Source organism: Crocodylus porosus, unplaced genomic scaffold (genome assembly GCF_001723895.1).
Source record: "Crocodylus porosus isolate Cpor-Errol unplaced genomic scaffold, CroPor_comp1, whole genome shotgun sequence".
Classification (NCBI taxonomy): Eukaryota; Metazoa; Chordata; order Crocodylia; family Crocodylidae; genus Crocodylus; species Crocodylus porosus.
Window position 1 is genome coordinate 29,822,822 of NW_017728914.1, and position 24,599 is coordinate 29,847,420.

Below are 24,599 nucleotides of genomic sequence, written 5' to 3' on the forward strand. Positions count from 1 at the left end.
ACCAGCAGGTCCTGCAGCACAGCCGGCTCCGCGGCAGGCAGCACGGGTAAGGGCTGCGGAGCGGGGCGGCCGCCTCGTGCCCGGCCGCGGTTCGGGGCTGGAAGGGGGCCGGCCCCCGCGCGTGCTGCCGCGGGATGGTGCCCGCGCGTGTGCGATCTCGCAGCAGGCCGAGTGTGTGTGACACGTTTCCCCGGGTAGATGTGACATCTCTTATTAGACGACAGGAGTAGTCGGGGGGGGGGGGGTTCCTAGCAAGCTTTCCCCCTTCATCAGGCACAGGGACTCTCTGCTCGTCCGAGTCCGCGGGTGAGAGGCGCCAGAAGTGCGGCAGGATGTCAGTGGAAACGTGTGTGTGTGGGTGTGATCTCGCTGCGTGGGGGCACGGTGCCACAGAAGTGTCGGTGGCTTTGGCACAGAGGGCAGGCTAGCTTTGCACCTTCTAGACTAACCCAAGTCATATCTCATTCACACCCGTCTCTCGGGATTAGGCGTGTGTGTATGACGTATAGGGCACGGTCCCACTGAAGTGTGGTTGCCTTTGGCACACCTTGGGACTCGGCTTTACAGGTAACAGAAGGCAGGCTGCGTTTGCACCTTCTAGACTAACTCAGGTAGCATCTGATTCGCATCCATCTCTCAGGGTTGTTTGTGTGTGTGTGTGTGAGAGAGAGTGAGCTGGCAACACTATCAGGATTATTCACATGTGTATCGCATTTAAAGGCACGGTCCCGTAGAAGCATGGGTGGCTTTGGCACAGCCTAGGATAAGATGGAACAGAAGGCAGGCTAGATTTGCACCTTCTAGACTAACTCAAGCAGTATCTAATTCACATCCATCTCTTGGGAATGGTTGTGTGTGTGTCACTTTTAAGGGCACAGTCCCATAGACATGTAGTTGGGTTGCCATTGGCACAGGCTAGGATTACAGCTTGCAGGGAACCTGAGGCAGGCTAGACTTGCACCTTCTGGACTACCCCAAATAGCATCTAATTCATATCCATCTATCAAGATTGTTCATGTGTGCGAATGTGAGAGAGATCTGGCAACACCCTCAGGATGATTCATGTATCACTTATGGGAGCACGGTCTCATAGAAGCACAGGTGACTGGTACAGTCTAGGATTAGGGCTAGCATGGCACAGAAGGCAGGCTAGATTTGCACCTTCTAGACTAACCCAAGTAGCAGCTATTTCACATCCATCTCTCAGGACTGTGGGTGGGTGTGTGGGTGGGTGTGGTGGGGAGCTTTTGAAACTTGGAGGGGGTGGGATGAGCTTGTTGGCTATACCCTGCACTAAGGATGGGTGCAGCAATTTCATCATCTTCATAGTGGTGTTTAATTGAAGCATGCTGGGGGTCAGCCACAGTCCCTCCATTCGAGGATGATCTCTACCACAGCTCATTGGTGGGTGTTGAGGCGATTTAAGAGTCCAGTTCTCAAGCCACAGGTCTGTCCTTAGAAGTTGCAGGTCTTTCCTCAGGGGAGAGTAGGCTGCAGGGCATCCCATTGTGGGGATTGCCTGTTGTCCCACATGAGAAAAGTGTGATCTTCCTTAGACTCAGTATATCTCCTGTGTCTTTAAAAGAAGAAACAACTTTTTGGAAAATGTCACCCAAGCTGAAATTTTCAGTCCCTGAAGTTTTTAATGCTACTCGGTCCCATTCAGACCTCAGCTATTTTAGACCAGACTCTTTCTTTGGGTTAAAAAGCACCTGAGTTCTTCAGACAAAAGGCACTTGGCCGGAAAGCACAGGGGATGTGTACACGTGCATCAATGCGCCTTTTCTAATGTGCGTGAAATTTAGTACTTCCAATGTGAGGTACTAAATTAATGTGCATTAGGCTATGCTAATGTGCCGTAGCACATCTGCACACTTTTTAAATGGACACGTAATGCATAGTAGACTATTTTACTGTGCATTAGTGTAATGGCACAGTTTTCTACACTTTAACCACAGTAAAATAGTCTACAGCACATAAAAGCGCATGTGTAGATGTGCCCACAGTGTTGTTATGTTTGCTGTCATATTGGACCAGTGCCTGCAGTACTTTCTATATTTAAACAATGTACAGCTCAAAGTTAAAGAAGTAAGACTGTGACACAAAGTGTGTGTGTTTAATTTTTTTCCATAACACTTGGGTATTGCAGAAGTCACTTTAGACCACTTTGTACTTTCATATCTCCATGCATCCCATTAAGGGAATGCATATTTAGACTGCAAGAAGAGATCTTAGCTGCTACGTTTTTTTTATTTTTTGTGAAGTCCCTGGGACAGATTTGGTAGTAGGGTGTTAGCTTCCTGGAGTAGGCACTTGGTCTCTTTCTGTTTGCTTCCTGCTGAGTAGCAAGTGTGTTCTCAACACCTCTTTTCATAACAACCAGATCTTGACAAAATGCAAGAAAGGGCAGATCTCGGCAGTATATTTTATGAGATTTTTTCATGATGTTTTAATTGGTCTTACATTTGGTCGCTTTGCAGACTTGAGTTGGCTCAAAGGTTGCTTCTGGTTTCATTTCCTTTTTACAGGCTACAAAATACCAGAAATTATTTGTATAGGATTATTCTTTTCCTTAGGATTTTTTTTCCTTTGTCAACTATATAGCATTATACATAAACCTTGTCAATAGATCTTCATAGAAGTTGGGTTGGAAGGGACCTTGTAGATCTTTAAGTCCAACCCCCAGCCTGGGCAGGAGAAAAAATGGGCTCAAATGACTCCAGCCAGGTAGGCATCAAGCCTCCTCTTAAAGACCCCCAATTCAGTCTTCATTGAATTGGACAAAAATTGGACAGAAGTAATACCTTTCTTTAAGACTAAACCTTCCAAGGTGAAGACTATTCAAAAACCACATGGTTATAGGCTGCTAACAAGTTACTGATCCTATTCGCTCCATTGTAGAGACATTATTAGGTACAACCGTCAGTTCTCACAGTTGCAGTGGTGACTCGCACTTCTTTCAAGATCTCACAAGGAACAATAAAAAAGTGGTGGGTTGGGTGTTGAGATGCTGATCGAAAGGTAGGTGTGGATCGAAGTGGGTATAGCTAGAGCCAGGACCATGAAAGAATAAAGCATGAAGGAGTGTAAGATTGGAATTTGTAAAAGGGCATCTTTAATTTGACTGTCTCAGCAAGTACAGATCCTTGGTAGGCAAATTCTAGACTATTGTCTATCTAAAAGGTGTCTTGATTGTCAAAATCTTACTGTAAATGATATAAATCTGATGTTCTTGATCTACTTAAGCCTTGAAACCAAACAATACCCAAATTCTCCTACTAACTTCAATATAGAGTGAGCACCTCGTACTTAGGAAGTAGCCACAGCCCAGTCTGCTTTAAATGAATGTATTTCTCTGGTGTTCCTTCATCTCGAAAGAGAGAAGAATGTTGTTGCCGGTTCAATCAATAGAAATAGAGACAAGCACCTGCAACTGTTTTCCTAGGTGAATGGGCATTTGAGATCTTGGTGGCAATAAACCAGCATGGGAGCATTTGGAGATGGACGGATACTCCATGAATTGTACTATGCTGTCCAGATTTGGCCTGCTAGTCCATTTCTGGTGGAGGGATCTAGAAAAAAACACTCAGTTTGCTCAGTAAGCTACATTTTTGGATGTCTGCTTATACACGTATCCAACAGCAGAAACAATGGGAAAACAGCCACAGGGTTCTTGGACATAAGCTACATTGATTATGGTCTGTAGAGAGCTCAGAAGGGATCCCACAATCCAATGATATGCAACCAGATGTTGCTGCGTGTTGCTCCATGACTACCTCTACTGAAATCTATAGGATTATGGGTGGCAGAATCTTGCTCTGTAGAAAAAAAGCCATGTCTTTTTTATATTATTAAAAAAAAGCAAAAAGGGGAACCATTTGCAGATCTCTTGGGGGGGCTGCAGTTAATGAAATGCAGAAAGCCTATTAACACACCAACTACAACCCTGTAGAAATACTGGCTCCAAGAAGGATTGAGTAACTGCTGGACACTTTCAGTGATAAGCTGTGACTTGGTCTGATTTAAGGCAAGTCAGCAGAATCTGATGTTAAAAAATCTGCTATTTAAAGCTGCTTCTACTGTTTTTAAGTTTTCAAGAGAGCCAGTACCTGCTTCAGGGATCTCACTTGTAAGGACTGACAGCCAAGTAGTTGGGACTAGAGAGGAAAAGCAGTAGGCAGTTTTTATACAAGTTAGCTTAGTTCAGTGGAAACAGAACTGAGGACTTAACAAGGACAGAGAAGAGGGTTAATAAATTCATTTTAATCTAAAAAGAGGCAAAGCACCAGAACACTACTGGAAGCATTTACTGTAGCCGTGTCATGGGAATCGCTGATAATACAGACTATTGGGAATTTTCCTGTACTGAGAATTGTGTGGGATCCACGTGTGGCATTATGCTTATAAATGCAACACTGATGTGGGAGCATATAGCTTCAGTACTTCAACCAAACAGAAGGGGTTGGGGGATGGAGTTTGTGGTTAATAAGTAAAATACTTTTCAAAATGCAAAAGGATTTCTCCTCTTCCTAACTAGCAAGAGATTGTTCCAGAAGTACTTGAAAGACCAGCTAAAACTAGCTCTGTAGTAACCAGACTTGTCAAGGATGAGTACTGGAAGATTGTCCGCTGCTATTGAGACAGACACCAAAATCCAGGAGGTAGCTGGAGTGTCCTTGTAAGAGTAGTCCAGGCAGACTGAGCCACAAAGGGCAGCGATATAAACTATTTGGGACCAGATCTCCACTGATGTCAGCCGGCGTGGAAATCAGTAAAGCTTCCCCGGTTTATACCAGCTGAAGTTTTGGCCTTTGATTGACTTAATCATTTAGAAAGTGGATCTTACTTTCTCCCTGCGTACCTGGCATTCTGTGTAAAATGAAGCAAATGCTTCCAAGCAAAAGTGCACTGCTTTTATTGGAAGTGGCAGCAATGCTGGAACTTATGAGCACAATTTGACAAGCAGCTGAGGGTCCTCAGCTTTTGTTGACTTCAGTGGGATTTGAGGGTGCCCAGCACCCAGCAGGATGGGACAGTGTCTCTGCAGCACAGTGCCGCAGCAAAGTCAACAAAGGGCTTCTTGAAGACAAGCCAGGCTCCAGCTGAGACCAGCAGTGCATTTAGCAAATGTATAGCAGAACCTCACATTAATTCACACTAATGAGGTGGAGACCAGTGATTTGGGGAGAACTGAATTTTGTGCAATGAGGAGAAAGCAAACAGACCTAGAGGTGTGGGGGAGAGGAATCCCCACCGCATGCCCCAAACTTCTTGGTTAATGAATGAGCTGGGTGTCATTTATCATAAAACTTCAGAGCACATTTGCAATGGGCTGTAGACTCTTTTGTCCATGGAAATCTAGTGTGAGGCCACTATAATATTTTAGGCATCTTCCCCACCCCCCGGGGCTTTGGCTGAGTGAGGAAGAGCAGTCTTGTGGGGTTCTGAGCCCTTCTTGATAGAAGGTGTTGTGCCTTAGCATGTGCTTCCATGAAGTGCTGTCCAGGACATGGTCCATGGCTGCATGTTACCTTGACTGCTGTTGGATCTGACCACCCCTGACTCCTCCACCTTCTAATGTGCCTCTCTGGGGCAGGAGTCGGGGACAGTAGTCAGATGCCTGACCCAGGCAGTCTCAATTCTGTAAGTAATACACTGCATTTCCAGCTTTGCCCATGTCCGCCTCCTCCTCCTGGAATCAATATATTTTAGTGCACAGGCCCAAGGGATTGGGACTCGTACAGTCAGCAGGGCCTCTTCAGAATGGGCTGGGCACTCTGGCTGTTATCCATTGGCTGCGGGATCAGGGTTGTGCATAAGGACTTTGCTGGATCAGGGTTGGCACGCTCAATACCATTCAGGATCATGATTGATGGCTGCTGTCCACTTCCACCTGGTAAACTATGCTATGAAAATGGTGTTGTGTTGTAACAGAGGCTCATTTTAACCATCCGTAATTCAAGCAGTAATACAGGTCTAATGCCATGAATGGAATGGGTCTAATCTAATCTTCAGATAAAAGAACGTTTGTTTTAAACCAATTCAATCCACATTAGTTCAAAGACTAGTAAATACTGTTCTCTCTTTTTAGTATTAAAATGAAGCCAAATAGTCATCTTGATTACATTTATTTTAAAATATTCACCCTATTATGCGCTCTATTGAGTTTTAATCTACATCCATAATGGGAATACCGATGCCACTGTAATTTTAACTTCATTTTTTTTAATTGCTGGGGGTGGGAGGTGGAGAAAGGTCAAGACTTGCACTCAGGAAAGATGGAAAAAATCCTGGCCTCATGAAGAGAGAGCTCTTTCAGGGAATAGCATCATTTATAATAGTCATTATATATTCTGATCTCTTAGAAATTTAAGTTGCGGCTATAACAAGATTCCTTCTCGTAAACACAGTACTGCTTTTCAGACCCTTTTCAGCTCAGGCATCGCTTAATAGTCTATATATGAGTGAGTAAGAAGCTTACAATATTTCGTTCTATCTGTCTTTATCTATAGCCCCAATGTGTGCGCTGTGCAGAAGCTTATTGGAACAAACAGGAAATACTTCACAAACTGCAAACAGTGGTACCAGAGGAAAATCTGTGGCAAATCAACGTAAGTACTTGAGAGGCATCCAGAAATCTCAGTAAAAAGGTGGTATTATGGGTCCATGGATTGTATAGTGTTCTTTTGAGACAGAAGCAGCCGTTTTTAAACACATTGGCCATCACGGTTTCCAGCATGTGGCCTCTTGCTGTATATACCTTTAAGATCTGTTTCATTACAAACTCTGTTAGCCGCATTCTGATGGCTTTTTGAACAATTTGATTTTGGGGAAAGGGCATTTATACCTATCAGATGTATTGATACTTTGTTAATTGGGCTGCCTTTCTGGGCACAGACTAATTTATCACAAGCTGAGAGGCCGAGCCATATATCAGTAATCTTTGAAGTGAGGACTTAAGTGACGCCCTGCTGCACTTAGATTCATTTGCCCCTTGATGAACAAACATGAAGGTGCTTTTCTCTCTCTCTCATGCCTGAAGAATTGATTTATCATGTATTTGCTTCTGAATTAATATTTGCTCCTTGGTTGTTGTTTTTTTTCCTAGCTGTAAAATGAGGGTCCATCCTGAATCACTTGGAGTTGTTAAGGATGGAAAGCCAAAAAGGAATGATTCATTAAAGAACTGAGATATTTTTTATCCTTGCAGAGCTCTCAGTGCTGTAATGAAGTATGGATCAGATGTTTCCTACTAACTAACTTTGCCTTTTTCTCCCCCCAACTCTTTTTCTATAAAGAAGCAGTGCAGAGCTGGTGGATATTAGAGGCACTTCCTTGTGGTTTTGTGGAAGGGGAAAATAGCACAGGGAGCAGGGGAGGGGGAAAATGTCAGTTTTAAGGCAATGTTTTCAGATGACTCCTCCAGGAAAATTCATTAGGCTTTCCGATCCATCTTACACCCAAACCTGCAAACAATAATATGTAAGTAGCTATTGCACAAAATGGTGTGGGTAGCCAGCTTCCGCACATTCTTCTGAAAGGTGCACGAGTTATAACGTGCAACCCAGCTGGCTGCCAGACTCTTGATGAAGTCTGTCTGTCTTTCAAGAGACATGGCCTTGGCGAGGTCATGCAATCTCTCTGAATGTCATAATGGGGCTTGAGCTGCGCCTCTCAGAAGCGTGTGAAGCTGTGCCTGTCGCAATTTTATTGGAGCTAGTTCTCTGTTTTCCCATGCCAAGACTGAATCAAGATTTCCATGCAAATTTGACATAAATGAAAGCATTAGCAATTTCATTTTGATGGAGATCATGTGTAGAAAAATCATTTCTTCAATGGAACTGACATCAGAAGATCATCCAGATGTTTTTCAGGACATTTGGGAAAGTATTTAACAAGCATTATCCAGTCCGGCATTGAATCGGGCCTATTACAATAATCTTTCTCTTGAGCTGAGATGAAATGAACTCTGTTTCCTGGCTGAGCAGCAAACTGAGAAGTCTTTCACTGTTTTCACCTGAAGGGACTATCTGGATTTTAAGTTGGCTGCTAAAGAAAACATTCGAGTGGCTCAACTGCATGTGCGGAGCTTCATGTTTAGTCCCCTGTGTTTCTTGTTTGTATAATGAAGAGGTAGGAAAAACAGAAATCACCACTCTTTATGGTTTCTGGTCTTTCAGCGCATTACCTCTAAATGAATGCATTCCCTAGTCTTCTACATGAAGTTAAAACTGCAGAAGTATTGTATGATGTTATTGAGCATATACAGTAATAATGTAAGGTTGTCCTAAGCCAAAATGTTGACTACGAGAAAATGCTAAAATACAAAATCTACCCGTCACCTCAAATCAGGGAGGATGAGCAGGGATTCATAACGTTGCAACGTCTCACAAGGGGATGAGGGCTTTTGTGAAACAAACTCTAGCTAGATTGGCACCTGGTAGCCTGTTCCAGAGCCTTGAGTTAGGAGCCTGCACTGCACATACAGTGCCTGGGGAGACTTGGGCATCTTTCATCCCTGGTCCATTTTGCCCCAGTGGAAGGGAGCCGAAGTGCAGGAGAGATGTCCCTCCATATGTTGGAGTGGTCTAAAAACCTGTTTCTGAGAAGCTGTCCCAGGACAGCTATCTACTAAAGATGCTGCAGCCTGGGGCTAGGTCACTTTTTTCCAGCTAAGGTGTGTGGGGACCATGAGTTCCTCCCCAGGCCAGCCCTGTATCCCCCCCCTCCTTCCTGCCACACACACTGGACCACCTCTTGTCAAGGTGCCTGGGGATGTGTGGGTTGGTCGATTGCTATGGGGATATTTTGCTCACAGGTGAAGACAAAATTATCTGTATGTAAAAACCAAACCCCCCTTCTACTTAATTCCCCTTCTCATTTTTCTGCATAATATAATATCATGTTCCCAGTGAAAAGTGCCTGGAAAACATACTGGATTATGGCTGTAGGTTGCATATACCTGGGATATGGGCCTTCCTCTCTAGACAAGTTGCTTTAGTCATTTGAAGGTTGAAATAAGGTCACTTTAATCATCATCTCATGTATTGAGATGTCTTGGGGAGGCCATGCAAGTTATGGAGTTCAGATCCTCTCTGATTTAGAGAGGGATTTTCCCTGCATGGGAAAGTGGATGAGCTGCTACAGCCCCAGAGGAATACTGACTTCCACTTGCTGTGGGCTAAGCATGTTTACTTGGTTCCTTTTTGAATACAGTTGTAAATGACCTGAGCTAGCCACCCCTTGCTCACTCGGTGACTCGTCCCATTGATATCAGTAGCCCATGTTAACGGGTTGTAGTGTGCTACATCTAAGTGGTAATATCCATCCCCAAAGGATCACCCCTGTAAATCCATGAATAGATGCATGATTGTTTGTGCATCACTTCTTCTTTGTAGAAATGACATTTTCTTTACACCAGTGGTATAGCAGCCGGCTGCTTATGATGGTGAGCATCATGTCAGGCAGGCTTGTATCCTGAGCGTCCGGCATCTTGGACCATTCCTGCAGAAGACTTTAGGGCAATATGCTAGATCTGATGAGTTTTGATAGAAACTTCAACACATGCATCACTAGCCCTCTTATCTGTGGTTTTTGGTGTTCTGACCCATCCAAAAGAATTGGATTACATTATTTGGAAGAAATTAGATGAAGGGTTTATGTGCGTGCCAACACTGCATTGTTTGATGATGATGAAGTAGAATTAGATGGTTGGCAAAAAGTTTGACTTCACTTTGATTTAATGAGCATTAAAACAAGTTCTTTGTTTTGGTAATTAACTACTTTTCCACTGTTGGTTAGATAGTCTTTCCAAGGGCAAAGGGGTATTTTATTTAATATATTCCCATACTTCTGTGTTTATATTTCCATGAATCCCATGCACACTATCCTCATGAAAGTGCTTTTTTAAAACGATAAATATAATTCAGCTCCAGATTTTTATCTTAAGGACAAAGAGATAACTTGGCTAACTTTGCATTTAAGCCTTTGAAATAATAATTGCTAGTGGCATTATGTTTGTCCTTTAACACTTTCCTGTCTTCCTGGGCTAAACTAACATTCTCCTTTTGTCTGATGTGCTTTTCTTAGTTCAGAAAAAAACCCAAGTCTCTGGCACTCCCTTTATAAAACAGACCAGATGGGCTTTATTACAGGAAATTATTACAAATAGATCTTTATTCAGTAATGTATGCTTACACTTATTTTTATTACCTTGAAAAATGCACTTAAAATTAAATTTTAGGAACATAGTGGCAGAACAATGACTTGGGGGGAGTGGGGGTCGGGAAGGAATAGGGTAGCTCACTGTGCATGGTATGGGCTATTTTATGGAACACGGCATTTTGAAACCCAAATCTGACTTAATAACTATAAAGATTTTACTTGAAATCACTCAGCAAGGAGGTCAGGAAATCGTGGTGAGAAAGCATTGCACAGTGCATGACAAATGCTCTTTGTATGAGGGCATTCTGACGGGCTTGCTTACTTAACTTGCATAGTTGGCATCCACCTCGCAGAGATGCAGTGATCTGTAACCAATGATCCAGCATCATAGACAGAGACTGTATTTGGTGGATTCGAGGGTTTTCAAGTAGAATACCAAGTAGAGTACCACTAGCCTGCTCAGTAAGTTAGGAGTGCATTTAACATTGCAAACTGTATGCCATTGGCCATATAAGAACAAAACTTGGCTAAATGCTTACAGTCTTTGCAGTCTCATGTGGGTTCATGGGGCAGTATGTATATTCTGGGTCAAATTCTGCCTCTAGCTTGAATGAGCTTGCAAAATATAAAAGCAATAGATGATTTTTGGTGAGGTTTGAACAAACAGAAGGCTTCAAATACAGGACCACGTTCTGCCCTCTGTTACATCCATGCAATTTGATCTACTTTGACAGTACAGCTACCAATAACCAGTGCATAAATTTGCCCCATGCATATTTTTTCCCCACTCTTGGCCAGTGTCTCCCCATCTCTTTATTGTATATTATGATATCCAACTCTCCTGAAAGACCTCACATGGTCTCTTGCCCAGTGGTATGATAAATGTTACATTCTGCTCAAAGGATAGCCACCGCGAAAGGAGAGACGCGATGTAGATCCCATTAGATATGTGGCCCTGCAGAGGATACTGGCTCACAACCAGAGAATGTGGCTGCCTTAATTAAATTACCATGTCCTAGGCAGGAGATCTCTAGGGCATTTGAAAACACAGCTGAGTCAAGGTGGAAGCCAGTTACCTCATCATACTCAGCTGTGGAGAGGTTTTGGGAAGCTCTTGCCATCTCCCAAAAGCCCTCGGTAATGCGGTATGCCAGCTGGGTGAGACTTTTGTGAACCGTCAGGGAGAGACTGGGGTTGTTTTCAGGTCTAGCAATAAAAGATCAGAGATTGTTGGGCCAAATTCACCCTGAGGGTAATTTCACTGGGATTGTTGGAGTTACGCTGGCAGTAGGCTTATTTATTGCCTTTTAAAATATGCTTACATGACAAGCTCTATGCATACATTGAGAATAAAGACTTCCTAACAACCAAAGCGAGTTCATTCTCCCGTCTGAATGGCTCTATAGCCTCTAGGCTCTCTCTGCTCCTCATCTCGAAGGGAAAAGCAAGAGGAAGCAGCTGATCCTTGCTGCATCCTCTGACCAACATCTCCCAGCCAAGACCTTCTATCCAATACGACCCTCTGTGCCAGCCTGCTGCACCCGGAGATGTAACTCCAGGGCCTGTTTAGCGAGGCCCACCAGCTAATTTCACTTGTGCACTGGGGACTTACCCACATGCCTCCCAGGTGGCCACTGTTTTACCCATCACCATTTCATACATCAGAATCATCCCCCTGAAGCCAACAGAAAGCTAGCTGAAGGCTCTGGAGACAAGGTGCCTTTTCGCACCACTGAACAATTGGGCAGATCCCTCCTGTATTGACTTAAGCATCCAAGTGGCATGTGCTAAAATGAATTAGTGATCCATCAGAGAGGTCACCATGGCACTGATGAGCACCCTGGGAGATCTGAGACCGATGCATACATGGCTACAGCCAGTTCTGTACCGGTGAGATATATCCAGCTTTTTCTTTTGCCAGCTGATACAGAGCTGTGGCAAAGAGGATGTAGCTCTTGGCTACCAGCACAAAGGCCCCAGCAGGCTTTCACTTGCCATGGGCTTTCTGCAGTCTTGTAAACCCTGGAGTGAGTTAAAACGCCGTTCTGCAAGCTGTGTACACTCACTTCCTGATCCGTTAGTCACAGCTCATTAATCTCCGATCAATCCATAAATAAGCCTTTTAAAGGCGACGTCAGAACTCAAGAATTATTTATGCTGAACTCTGGACTGATTTCTCTTTAACCAGCGCCTCGTCTTTGATTACACTTCTGGACCAAGGAGCAGTCTAGACTGGATTTAGTTTCTTTGGTGGAAAAAAAAAAAAAGAGAGAAATTGGGGGTTGGGGGCAGGGGATTGTATGTTTCTAATGAACATGAGAAAATAAGGTAGCTAAGAAAAGTGGAACAGCAGGGTGTTGAGATCTCCAGTAGTCAAAAGAAGAGATTGCTTTAGGCAAACTCTTTCCCACATGGAATATATAATGTCTAGACAATCAGTCTGGGTTTGCTTTGTAATTCTGTTAGGAAGCCATGACACACAATTTATTTGCTTCTGTCACAGAAGCACAGGTATTCGTTTCACGCACTGACTCTTAATTACCCTGAAGAATTCTGTTTAAACCCAAGGCATTCCCACTGCTTGCGAGCTGCTCAAATGCTGACAAATACCCAAAGGCTCCAGGTTTTTCCTTCTTTTGAACTAAGCCCAGTAAAACACAGCTCTCGGGGTCTCCAATCCCCTCCTTTTCAAACAAAGTTTTAAAAAAAAGAGAAGAAGAAGAGAGCATGCAGTTTTAGAGGACTCTCTGGTTTTATTCATGGTTTTGACACCAAGCTCAAACTGTTTTGTCCCTTTTTTAGTAATTGTAAAGGGTAGTGGTAAAGCACAACTCGGTGCGAAAAAAAAGCAATAACTTCTGTTTTGGTTTTTTCCCTATGGGAACCAGTCTGAAAACAAAGTGACTGCCTTTTATTGACTTCTTAAATTGTAATTCATGTTACATGAACTGGGCCCATTCCTCAGTTGATGAAAATTTCCATAAATTAGTGGAACTACTGGGCTTGAGACTGGGTCGGGGTCTATCACACTGTTTGTCTTTTTACAGTGGAGCAGGGTAGTTGAATTGACTCGATCATTAGTGAATCAATGCATAGATGCAACGGTTATATTGGTATGAATTATGCAGTTCGAAGATGTTTTGATAAACTGCTCCTATAATATTGTAAGTGGGGTGGAAAAGTGAGTCTAAACCTATATCAGTCAGGGTCCTAGTGTGGTATTAGCAGGCAAATATAAGTTAATTCAGAACAGCTCTGTTTATTTCAAAGGAGCGAGTGCCTTTCCCTTTCAAAATGGTTTAGAGTTCCGTCTATCAGCAGCCTGGAAGTATTTAATGTACCAGAGGCTTAGTACTTCTTCCAGGGGTATGTCTGTGCAGAATTTTATGAAGGCCACGACCAAATGGACTTTAAATTAGCTAAGGCCAACCAGAAAATACTCGAGCAGTTAGCCCATCCTGAGTTCCTTGCTACTGCAGCTACACTGCCCACACCACTTGAGCTAGGCTGGGTAAGACTACACAAACTGCATTTGGTCCTGTGTACGCCCTGAACACTGCACTAAATAGTATGGGTGTTTCATTTGCAAGCAGCAGTTATTTATGTGGTAGGTTTGCTACTTCCAGAGTTTATTTTGGTCTGTTAGTGCAATGTGTATAAGATGTTAGAGATGCCACTTCTCACCTACTATAAAAAATATGGTTGGCAAACTAATCAGCTGTGTCAGTTAATGAGTCCCAAAGCTTGATGGGAAAAGTCTGGTTCAGTTTGTGATACAGAGACAAGCTGAGAGTTTTTCCCAACAAGAGCTGGGCTGGCAGTGATCAAATGAAAGAAAACATTACACTGCTTTGTTAAGCTTAACACTGGGGATTGACCAGGAGTTATCCAAACAGCGGTTAAATGTGGTGTACAAACCCAGGAGATCCAAAATAGCTTTCCCGGTGTGCTAAAGCAAGCTGGCACTTGCAGCTTTATTTCTTTCCAATCAATACAAGGGACTATGAGCAAATGTTATCTGAGAAATAGTAGTGTGACCCAAAGCCACACCAAGTAATTAAGACCTACGCAATTCAATAAAAGGAGCTTTTTCAAGAACGTTGCATAATAACAAATAGTGTGAATCAGCTCATGGTCTTTCTGCACAGCCTGCAGAATTTGGCTCTTGGTATTGTGGAAGGGAGATGCAGTTTGAATATATAGACTGAATATATACCCCACTTCCCACAGCATGGAAGGCATCTCTGATATGGCATTCAGTGGTTCAAGTTGCACTGGGTTGTGTTCACTTCTGAAGAGGGATATCATGTGGGCTGCACAGCGATAGGCTTTCAGGGGTTGACATGAGTAAGGAGTGAAGCAGGGTTGTTTTGATGATATTTTTAATTGGATCAACGGTATAGTTGGGAGAAATGTTAGAAAAGCTTTTGGGCACCAGGTGCCCTTTTCTCGGGTCACTCTGTGGAGGAAGCGAAGTGAATAGATCAGCTCTAGAAGTGAAAATATATGGATGTTTAATCTGTGTCCTTTAGAGGGCACTGACTGTCATTCCCAGGAAAAGAAACAACTGCACAAGTAACCAGCATGGCCCGGCAGGATGGGGAGCATTCTTCTGACTCAGCAGAAGATCAGCCAACACCTGCTTACTTGTTATACCATCCTGGTTTCCCTTTGTGCTCCCATTATTGTGGCCCAGCAGGCGACTGAAACGGATGAGAGTTCTCCACAAAAGGAGGAATGTTGTCCATTTCAGCCTCCCCCGAGGCTGAGGGCGGGAGCCCAGATGGATCTGTACAGTGTGCATGTGTATGCCTGCAACATGTGGACACACACATCTGGGATGCAAACTAAGCAGAATTCAGCTTTCGGCCTGCAACAAGCCAAACCCACATCTATTCAACTGAAACATAATTGCTCAGTTCCAACTGGACAAACTGCTGACCTGTTCTACTGCGGGCACTGGCTGACATGCCAAAGGTCAGCAATGGAAACTAGCCTCCTACTTCTGTTCCTGGCTGTACCAATTAGCTCCTTTGCTAAAATACTGCACTAGGGGAAAGGTAGACAAGGTGTTTTGTGTAAATCTGATATCTTTTATTAGACCAACTCAAATAGTTGGAAAAATTCTTTTTTGCAAGCTTTCGTGTATAAATACCCTACCACTATGGGAAAGACCGTCTCGGGCTGCTTGCACAAGGATTAGGTGCTATGGATGCGCCAGTATATTTTCCATGTTGCTTTCCTCTCTCCAGGAAAAACTGGCAGTCAGATGTGGCCAGTAGTTAAAAATCTGGGTGCCTCAGACTTTAAATTTCTGAAAAAATGACCCATCTTGGCCATTGCATTTGAGTCCTATGTAGGTTCTGGACATGCCATTGTAAAAAATAAAATAAATATTTTACTTCTGTTAGGATTGTGAGTCAGTCACTTTCCAAGCCTATATGCTTGGAAGCATTGGTGGTTCAATGGCAGAATTCCTGCTTGCCATGTTGAGGCTCTGGGTTCAACTCCCAGCCAGTGCAAATGCTTGAAGTGGTTACTTTGCCTATCTTAGTTGCCTCAGGTAGTCCTTGAAAAAGATACTCAACTCTACCTTTCCCTTATTTCCCCCTCTATGTGGTGCTGGTCAGGCCGCAGCTGGAGTACTGTGCCCAGTTCCGGGCGCCGCACTTCAAGAAGGATGTGGAGAACCTGGAGAGGGTCCAGAGGAGGCCACTCATATGGTTGAGGGCCTCTGTGGCCAGCTCTTCGAGGACCTGAGGGACCTGAATTTCTTCAGTCGCTGCAAGAGGAGGCTGAGGGGGGATCTTGTGGCCGCCTACAACCTTATCAGGGGCCAGCAGCAGGGACTTGGGGAAGGTCTGTTCACCAGGGCCCCCCTTGGAGTCACCAGGAACAACGGCCACAAGCTGAGGGAGGATAGGTTTAGGTTAGATATTAGGAAGAGCTACTTCACTGTAAGGGTGGCCAGAGCCTGGAATAGGCTGCCCAGAGAGGTGGTGCTCTCACCTTCCCTGGAGATCTTCAAGAGGAGACTGGACAGGCACCTGGCTGGGGTCTTATGACCCCTGCCGCCCCCAGTGCTCCTTCCTGCCCATGGCGGGGGGTTGGACTAGATGATCTGTCTAGGTCCCTTCTCACTCATTGAGTCTATGATTCTATGCTGGCACTTGAAATTTGATTTCAGTCTTTTGTTTGGATTTGAATATGCTCTCAAAGGGAACCTGATTTTTGGTATTTTCTTTTCTTTTTACAACGCAAAGGGATTGAGACAACTGGAACTTGCAAGGAGATAAAATATAGCTAGTTGTTTTAATTCTAAGATCACTTATTAGTTTTATAACTCAGTACATATAAGCTGTTGAAAATATAGAAAAAGACATGTAGAGTGAAAAACTTGTTGTCTAATCTTCGGTGTCTGTTTTCTATTGCAGAGTGATCAGTTATGAGTGCTGCCCTGGATATGAAAAAGTTCCTGGAGAAAAAGGCTGTCCAGCTGGTAAAATATGTTTTATATTTATTTAGGCATTTAAATTCTACAGCTGTCCAGAGCAGATAATTGCTCTGATTCTTGGGAATTGTGGGTGATACTGTATACTCAATTGTGTGAAGAAAAAAGACATATCCAGTCGAAAACTAAATTATATCATCTCAAATGAGCTTCAACGCCTGCAGAGTTTTGACAGAAATGTTCTTTTCACTTAAAAATATATTGAAGGTAATTAATCTAAGTTAAGCCTGGTATAGATATTAGGAGCAGGTTGAGTAGCACTACTGGAAATCTGATGCAAAACTATCTGTCATAACACACCGATCTTCTGGCTCGTACTCATTTTTCATGATGGCAAGCCATAAGTCTTAGAAAAGTACATCTGCTTGAAAAAGACAGCTCAGTGACTACAAAGAAAAGAAGGGGAAAATCCATCGCATTACAGCAAAAAGGAAATGTTCCGTTTCTTCCAAATTTGATGTCCCTATCTGAGCCTTTTCCTCCTGAGGAAGTTGTCGACATCTCCGCTGGTGCAAGCTCCGTTGAGATTAAGGGTGTGGTGCTACTTTACACCAGTGAAGAATCTGTCAGTATGTAATTTGGCATGACATCAGTGCAAACAAGAGCTAGCTCTGGATAAGGGCAGGCCTAGGTATTCATCTGTAGTCCCTGTGGGAGCCATGCTCATCTGGGTGGATGTTCCAGTTGCTCGAAGTCCTGCAACCTATTTGCTATTGGGGTGCCATCAGCTGTGCCCTGAAAATGGGCAGCCAGTTGCATTCCATGGACAGGAAGTCCCTTCCCCTCCTACCCCCAACCGCAAGCCCCAGTCCTGGCCTTTGTCATTCCAGGTCTGTTTTCAGACACCAAGGCTGAGTTTGGGGTTCTGTGGCACTTGCCACCATTGATAGAGAAGCAGGTTACTTATAACAATGGATATGGGGATTGCAGCCTAAAAATAATCTGGACCTGTGTTGCTAATTGTAAACATCTAGGAAAGAAACATGAAAACCCAGTGTCAAATGAAAAATCAAGTGAAACCTATAAAAATATCTTTGTTCAGTTCTGGCATTTCTTTCCTTAATTATCTAGGGCTAGATTCTGATTTTTGTATGAAGCTAAAGTAAGTCCGTTTCAATCCATGGTGAAGCTGTTGGCTCTGGATATATAGTGTAGCTACTGAGATTAAAATCTGTCCCTGTTTTAAGACAGCAGTGTGATAAATTGCTGTTCTAATTCTAACAAATATATGGCTGAGTTCACTGGCATGTTTCATTTCCAGACATTTACATTTTTTTGCCAGCAGCTCTGTTTTAATTCACTCCTGTGCAGTATAGTATGAATCACTGTGTGCTAGAAATAAAATATTTTCTTCTTTCAGCTTTACCACTTTCAAACATCTATGAAACTCTGGGGCTTGTGGGATCCTCTACCACACAGCTGTATTCTGACCGCTCGAACCTGAGACCAGAAATTGAAGCACCTGGAAGTTTTACCATCTTTGCTCCAAGCAATTTGGCCTGGGCTTCTTTGCCTGCTGTAAGATTAAATTCACTGTTCTTCTATTGCTTTGCTGCTTTATTTTTCTTTATTTAATATTCCGCGTGGTAGGGACTGAGGTTCACTGAATGGCTAGTCCCAATGGAGGCAAGGCAGGTTCCAACGCAGGCATTGCAAGGCATTGCTTCCAACATAGGCATTACTATACTATAGTCCATCAAGTCCAGTTTTGACTAGTACTTAGTTCTTGAGAGTAAGTTTAAGAGCCCCAGGGTAGACAGTTGGGGGTCAATTTGCTCCCATATTAGGACTCTTCTGATCTTTGCTAGAGATTTACTTAAGACCCGAATCAAGAAATCAAATATCCTTTCTACAGTTTTCTTTTTGTGGTTCATTACTTGATAACTTGTTTATTCCTGATATCCATAAAACGTCCAGTGCCTTTTTTGAATCTTATTAAATTCTTGGCCTTCCACAGTTGAATTTGGACATAGAATTGCTTGGCTTCAAACTTTCCACTTCTTTCTCTTTAATTAACCCCGCTGCCAAACCCCATCAGCTTTACTTTGCTTTGATCTATAGAAATGGGAAAGAATTCAAAATCCTGTGCCCTATTTGCTGAGATGGCTTTAAACAGATGCATGCATTGAAGATCAAGAATCATATTTTCATTATATGCATCTACTCTGCCTAGCACATGGATATTTCTGATTCATTATTTGGACCAACTGTAGGTACTGCTATCATAGACATGATGACAGCAATTAACAAAAGTTTTGCCTTGATACAAGGCTCTGGTTAGTCATTCATAAAAGGCATAGCTTTGGTGTTACCTAATCTACGCAGCTTTCATTTAAACATAGAAACCTGACAGGTTCTTAGAGTATCAGCTCCTATTTAGAATAAAGGAGTTTCCTCAGTAAACTTTTATGAACACCCGGCATTTGAAAAATGCCATCCTTAGGCTTCCATTTATATGAGGCATCACTGAAATGCATCTGTATGCTGGCAGTTCCTTTGCCAAATCCATAATCCTGATGCTAGTTACTCTCTTTATGTTGAGTCTCAGAATAATTAGTCTGATTTTGCTTACATTTAGGAAACATTGGATTCCTTGGTCAGCAACGTCAACATTGAGTTGTTAAATGCTCTTCGCTACCACATGGTGAATAGGCGAGTCCTCACAGATGACCTGAAACATGGAACATCTCTCCCTTCAATGTACCAGAATCTTTCCTTGCAGATCCACCATTATCCTAATGGAGTAAGTAAATTATTTGGTAAAGTCTTGATAAATGTCTACAGACCAGCTCCCCAACTGGAGGATCTGGTCTATTTCCATTTTTACAACTTTTTTTTGTAATTTTATTGTAAAATTAGGGTAAAATATTGATGATAAACATGAAGAAAAAGGTCTGATGCAAAAAGGTGCTGAATCTGCCTTGCTCTTGTTGACATAAGTGAGAGTTGAAGCTACTCCTATGTTACAGGATTTGGCTTAAACAATCAGGGTTACAATTTGTGGTAATTTAGGGCTTGATTCTTTCCTGTCCATGAGCTGTAGCTGGTGAGGTGAGGGGGTGTGTGTGTGAAGAAGCTAGTTCTAAATAGAATATAAAAGCTCTGTTGCACGTAATATAAATAAGGTAATGAGATGTATCTCATCATTGTATGTATGTGTGTACATACATAAACAGGTAATTATATACGTTATATACTAGCAAATTGCCTGTCAAGAATGATAGGTGGTGGGGGGGTGGTTGCTGTGCAGGGACAGAGGCCTGTGTCTGCCCCCCTCCCTGGCTGGGGGCCAGGACCGCTCCCCCCCCACCCCCCACTGCTTTGCTGGGGCAGGGGCCAGCCCCAGGCCATTCCCCTTTCTCCTCTGCTGATCTGGGCTGAGGCCAGGGCCAGGCTGGTTGTTTCAGACAACCGATCAGAGTGTGAATAAAGCGTTACGGCCAGACAGAGTAAGGTTTTTATAATATTAGAATATGTATAGCATGTGTGTGTATATGTATGTGATGTGTGTTTTTGTTTATGTATTATATATAGATAGATATATTTAATTTCTCTTAGTGCTAATGCAGTCTGATTGCGCTTCCTCCACAGATTGTAACAGTTAACTGCGCCAGGCTGTTGAAAGCTGATCATCAAGCCACGAATGGAGTGGTTCACCTCATAGATAAAGTCATCGCTACCACAACCAACAACATCCAGCAAATTGTTGAAATTGAGGAAAGCCTTGAAACTCTTCGGGTGAGTTCACCCTGGAAATCCTGGATGTGATCATTAAGGTTTTTGTTAATGGTGTTCCCTAAACTTCAGTGTGATGGAGGCACCTAAAGCCTTGTCCATGTTAAAGATGTTGGCAAAATGCTTATACTAATGTAGGCTAATCCTGTTTGGGAAGAGTAATAATCTATATCAGTGTAACTGTGTATCCATACTGGGGCTTTTGGCGGTATGACTATGTTGGGGAAAAAAAATCTTACCCTTTATATGACATACCTCATCTTTTGGAATTATTGGGAGCCTTTCCATTGATTTCTGCAGGTAGGTGGTCATAAACACCTTTCTAAATCTGGCCTTTTGTCACTGTCTTGGTTTGAGAACTTGGTTGCCCCTCTTCTTGTTCTTGGTGAGGGTATGCTAGCCTCTCTTCCCACCATCTTTTGTTTCTTTAAAGGCTGCTGTAGCTGCTTCAGGTCTTAATAACTTGTTGGAGAGCAATGGCCAGTTCACACTCTTAGCTCCAACCAATGAGGCCTTTGAGAAGATCCCACAAGAAACATTGAACAGAATCCTTGGGGACCCAGAGGCTCTGAGAGGTAAATCATTGTTTGCCAGGTGTGTTAAAAGGTCGAAAAGTATTTTGTTGTTCCAGGAGGACTTAATAGAACTGGACTGAACTAACCCTTGGTATACTCTAACCTCGGCTCTAATAACCCATTTCCACTCCTTGTCCCTAGAAGTCTACAGGCTGCACCAAACCTGCATATGTGTGTTAGGTGGGTGTAGGAGTAGTTGGTGGTGGGAAGACTGGAAATAGTTCCATTCTCCAGACCTTCCAGTTTGTTTTCAGGAGAATAAAATCAGGAACTTTCATAGTAATTGCTTTGGTCACCTTTGGAGACCCAGCCTTAGTCAAAGAAGGATCAAGGTAACTAAGAAGCTAGTATTGCCTTACCTGTCCAAGCACCACTGTGCATCATTGGACTGGGAACTCTGCTGAGTGTGCACAAGTGTCAGTCTCCAAACACCCATCTGCATGCCTCTGCTGTGGAGTGGCATTTGAACATAAGGGATACTTTGCCTCCACTTAGGATGAGGCAGGACTTGGATGATCATGTCAAAGCTAATGTACTTCTGTTTTCTTGGAAAATGGAGGTTTTCTCTACTACAAGCATCTAGGCAGATTTTATAGGAAGTAAAATTATGGGCTACAGTCTGTCTGCCTTGCCCATGTGATCAGTTCCACAGATGTTCATTCATCTGCCTGGTCATATGGACTGCTCCTTGGGTTCAGTCAAAGGACTCAAGGATAGGAGAGCCTCAGGTGGAAGTCACAGTAGCCTTAGAGCTGTTATAATTTATGCTTGCTGGTGATGGTCCTCTAGGAACCATTATACAACCTGGAATTAAATGGTATCCCATACCTAGCACATCTTTGATGAAGAGGTTATGGTGCAGAGCCTGCTTGGCTGGGAATCATTTGGTACTCTGTTGAGACAAGTTTACATGCCCTTTGGGCTAGTGGAGCAGCACTAAAGGGACTTCATAGCAATCAACTCTAGTAGAGAAATCAAGTGTCTCTGACCAAAGCCTAATCTGTCTAATTTTGAAGAAAATTCACTGCAGTCAGTCCAGCTCTTCTAGATTAACATTCGCACAGATGTCCCATATTTCTTTGTCAATATTTCAGATTTGGCTACATTAAACTGCCTCCTTGAAGACTTCAAGTCAAGAATGGCTGGTTTCAAATCAAGAGGGGCTTCAAATGAGGCTGGTTTCTACTCAGTGTAATTGTCTTCTTCTGCAGCTTCTACAGTAAATATGCAACTGCCAACTAATGAGGGCAGCTTCCACTGAAAACAGATGTTAAATGTCTTAGCTGCTACATGAATAGTGATGTGTAACTCAAGGATCTTAGTTCAACTACATCTTTTTTTCTAAAATAGAAAATAATAATAATGGTAGTCCTATTTAGGTGGTATTTTATGTAAAAACCAAAGGGACTATAAGCTGCTTCTCTGGGGCAATTGCATTGGTTTTAATCTGTAGGCTGTAAATCATTGTGTATTTGAAGCAGGTCTTTGTCCCTGGAGCTATGATACCAAGCCATATAACTGGCCAAGCTAACATGCTTTCTCTCTTATAGATCTCTTGAACCATCATATATTGAAGTCAGCTATGTGTGCTGAGGCTATTATTGCTGGCTTGGCAATGGAGACTCTGGAAGGCACCACATTGGAAGTAGGCTGTAGTGGGGAGGAGCTCACTTTGAATGGAAGGCCTATCATTGCTAACAAGGATGTTGTGGCAACCAATGGTGTTGTGCATTTTGTTAATGAGCTGCTAATCCCAGATGCAGGTAAAAAGATAAATCTTTGTTTTATGCACATCTTTCTACCCTTTGTCTAGAAAATCACCTGATTGAGGAGAGGGTTAGCTATTCTGCAGCAGATTTTAACTGAGCACAACAAGAATGCGGGTAAAAGCAAGAATGTGGTTGGCGTGAGCTAGTACTTGTGCCTGCAAATTGGATGATTAAGTACCAAACACCCAGATTTGCATGTGTAAGCACGGGTTCTTGAGGCATCTGCAGGGAAGTATAGAAACAACTTGTCATTTGTGCTTTCATCATGCTCAACTCATCCATCTTTGGAAACCTAGCTTTTAATAGAATATTATATTACTGCAGTTTAACACAGTATTCAAAGTCCTAAGATATAGTAATGAAGGGTTCATTAGGAATAATTAAATAGATCTGATAGAAGAGAACTAAGGTTTTATTTTCAGTCAAAAAGTTCTAACCTGTGTGCTGTGGAATCAATTTCTTGGAACTGATGCAGTAGCTTTCCAGAAATACGAATAGCTTATTAGCAGGTACTTCTAACAGCAAACAGTGTCATTCATGTTGCAGTAACTTGTTATGTGATTTCGTTTCAGCTAAGACTTTGTTTGAGTTGGGTCAAGAATCTGAGGTTACAACATCTATTGACCTTTTCAGACAAGCCGGGCTCAGTTCTCACTTGACTGGAAATGAGCGTTTGACGCTCCTTGCCCCTGTAAACACTGCATTCAAAGGTAAAACTTCAGCAATATTTTATTTGTTCCGTTGGTGACGAGCACAGACTCACTTCTTAGAGGAACTGAGTCTGCAGAGTAGAATATTACTGGTGTTTCAAGCAGACCTTTTTTTTTTTTTCTTCAATGCATGTCCCTCTCAAATGGCTTCCATTATGAGGCCTTATTGTACTTTGGATATCCTAATTAGTACTTGGATCCTTCTTACTGGCTCAGTCATTGGAGTAAAATGAATCATTGGGTCTTGATGTACTTTTTGCTACAGATGGGATTCCTCGTGTTGACAACAATATGAAAAATTTGCTTCGGGATCACATTGTTAAAGACCAGCTTTCCTCTAAGTATCTTTACCATGGACAGAAGCTGGAAACTCTGGGTGGGAAGGAGCTGAGAGTTTTTGTGTACCGTAACGTAAGTCCCTATACATATCTGTCCTCGTTGGCTACAATATTGAAGCTCTAAAAGGTGAATTGCTCTAAAAGTGGTCTTTGTAAATGGCATCATGGAGCTCTGGGTTTACAGTCTCACCCATTTCACAGCAGAGGTGAAATCCTGGCACCATTGTTTTAAGTGAATGGGAGTTCTGCTATTGATTTCAGTTGGACCATTTCAATTCCAAACAACTTGGAACCTGGAAGCTAAGACCTCGTTACACATTATCAATGTTAGGAATAAAAATTCAGCAGGCTGAGGACTGCAGTTACACGTGTGTAACCCCATAAATTCCTGAGCATCCTTATATTTTTCATTTTCATTAAAAAAATAATTACCGTGTCAGTTAAAATCCCTGCGTTAATTAAAATCTCCTCTCCCTTGAAAAGCTTTTATAATTTCTTTTCTGTGATTTGTATTTGCAGACTCTTTGCATTGAAAACAGCTGCATTGCTGCCCATGATAAGAGGGGAAGGTTTGGCACATTGTTCATCATGGAAAAGATGTTAACCCCACCAATGGGAACAGTGATGGATATGCTAAAAGCAGATAACCGCTTCAGGTAAAACATTATTCTTACTAATGACCACGTAGAAGCCATGGATCCTATTCCCTGGTGACTGTAGTCACTACTACATGGTGTGTGTAAGGGTAAGAAGAAAATCTAAAGGTGTGTCCTTTTCCTAAATTATAAAAAGCAAAG

The 24,599-nt window shown here is 42.8% G+C and overlaps 1 protein-coding gene across 1 annotated transcript in view; it reads left to right on the forward strand.

The window, feature by feature from the left end:
• Window positions 1–24,599, forward strand: part of TGFBI (transforming growth factor beta induced) — a 35,745-nt gene that overhangs the window by 1,982 nt on the left and 9,164 nt on the right. The window contains exons 2-12 of the mRNA XM_019534731.1: window positions 6–46; window positions 6,513–6,611; window positions 16,599–16,663; window positions 18,036–18,193; window positions 19,254–19,418; window positions 20,267–20,413; window positions 20,844–20,985; window positions 22,536–22,748; window positions 23,327–23,464; window positions 23,730–23,875; window positions 24,322–24,458. Of these exons, the coding sequence (XP_019390276.1) occupies window positions 6–46; window positions 6,513–6,611; window positions 16,599–16,663; window positions 18,036–18,193; window positions 19,254–19,418; window positions 20,267–20,413; window positions 20,844–20,985; window positions 22,536–22,748; window positions 23,327–23,464; window positions 23,730–23,875; window positions 24,322–24,458 (1,451 nt within the window). The remainder of the gene's footprint in view (window positions 1–5; window positions 47–6,512; window positions 6,612–16,598; window positions 16,664–18,035; window positions 18,194–19,253; window positions 19,419–20,266; window positions 20,414–20,843; window positions 20,986–22,535; window positions 22,749–23,326; window positions 23,465–23,729; window positions 23,876–24,321; window positions 24,459–24,599) is intronic.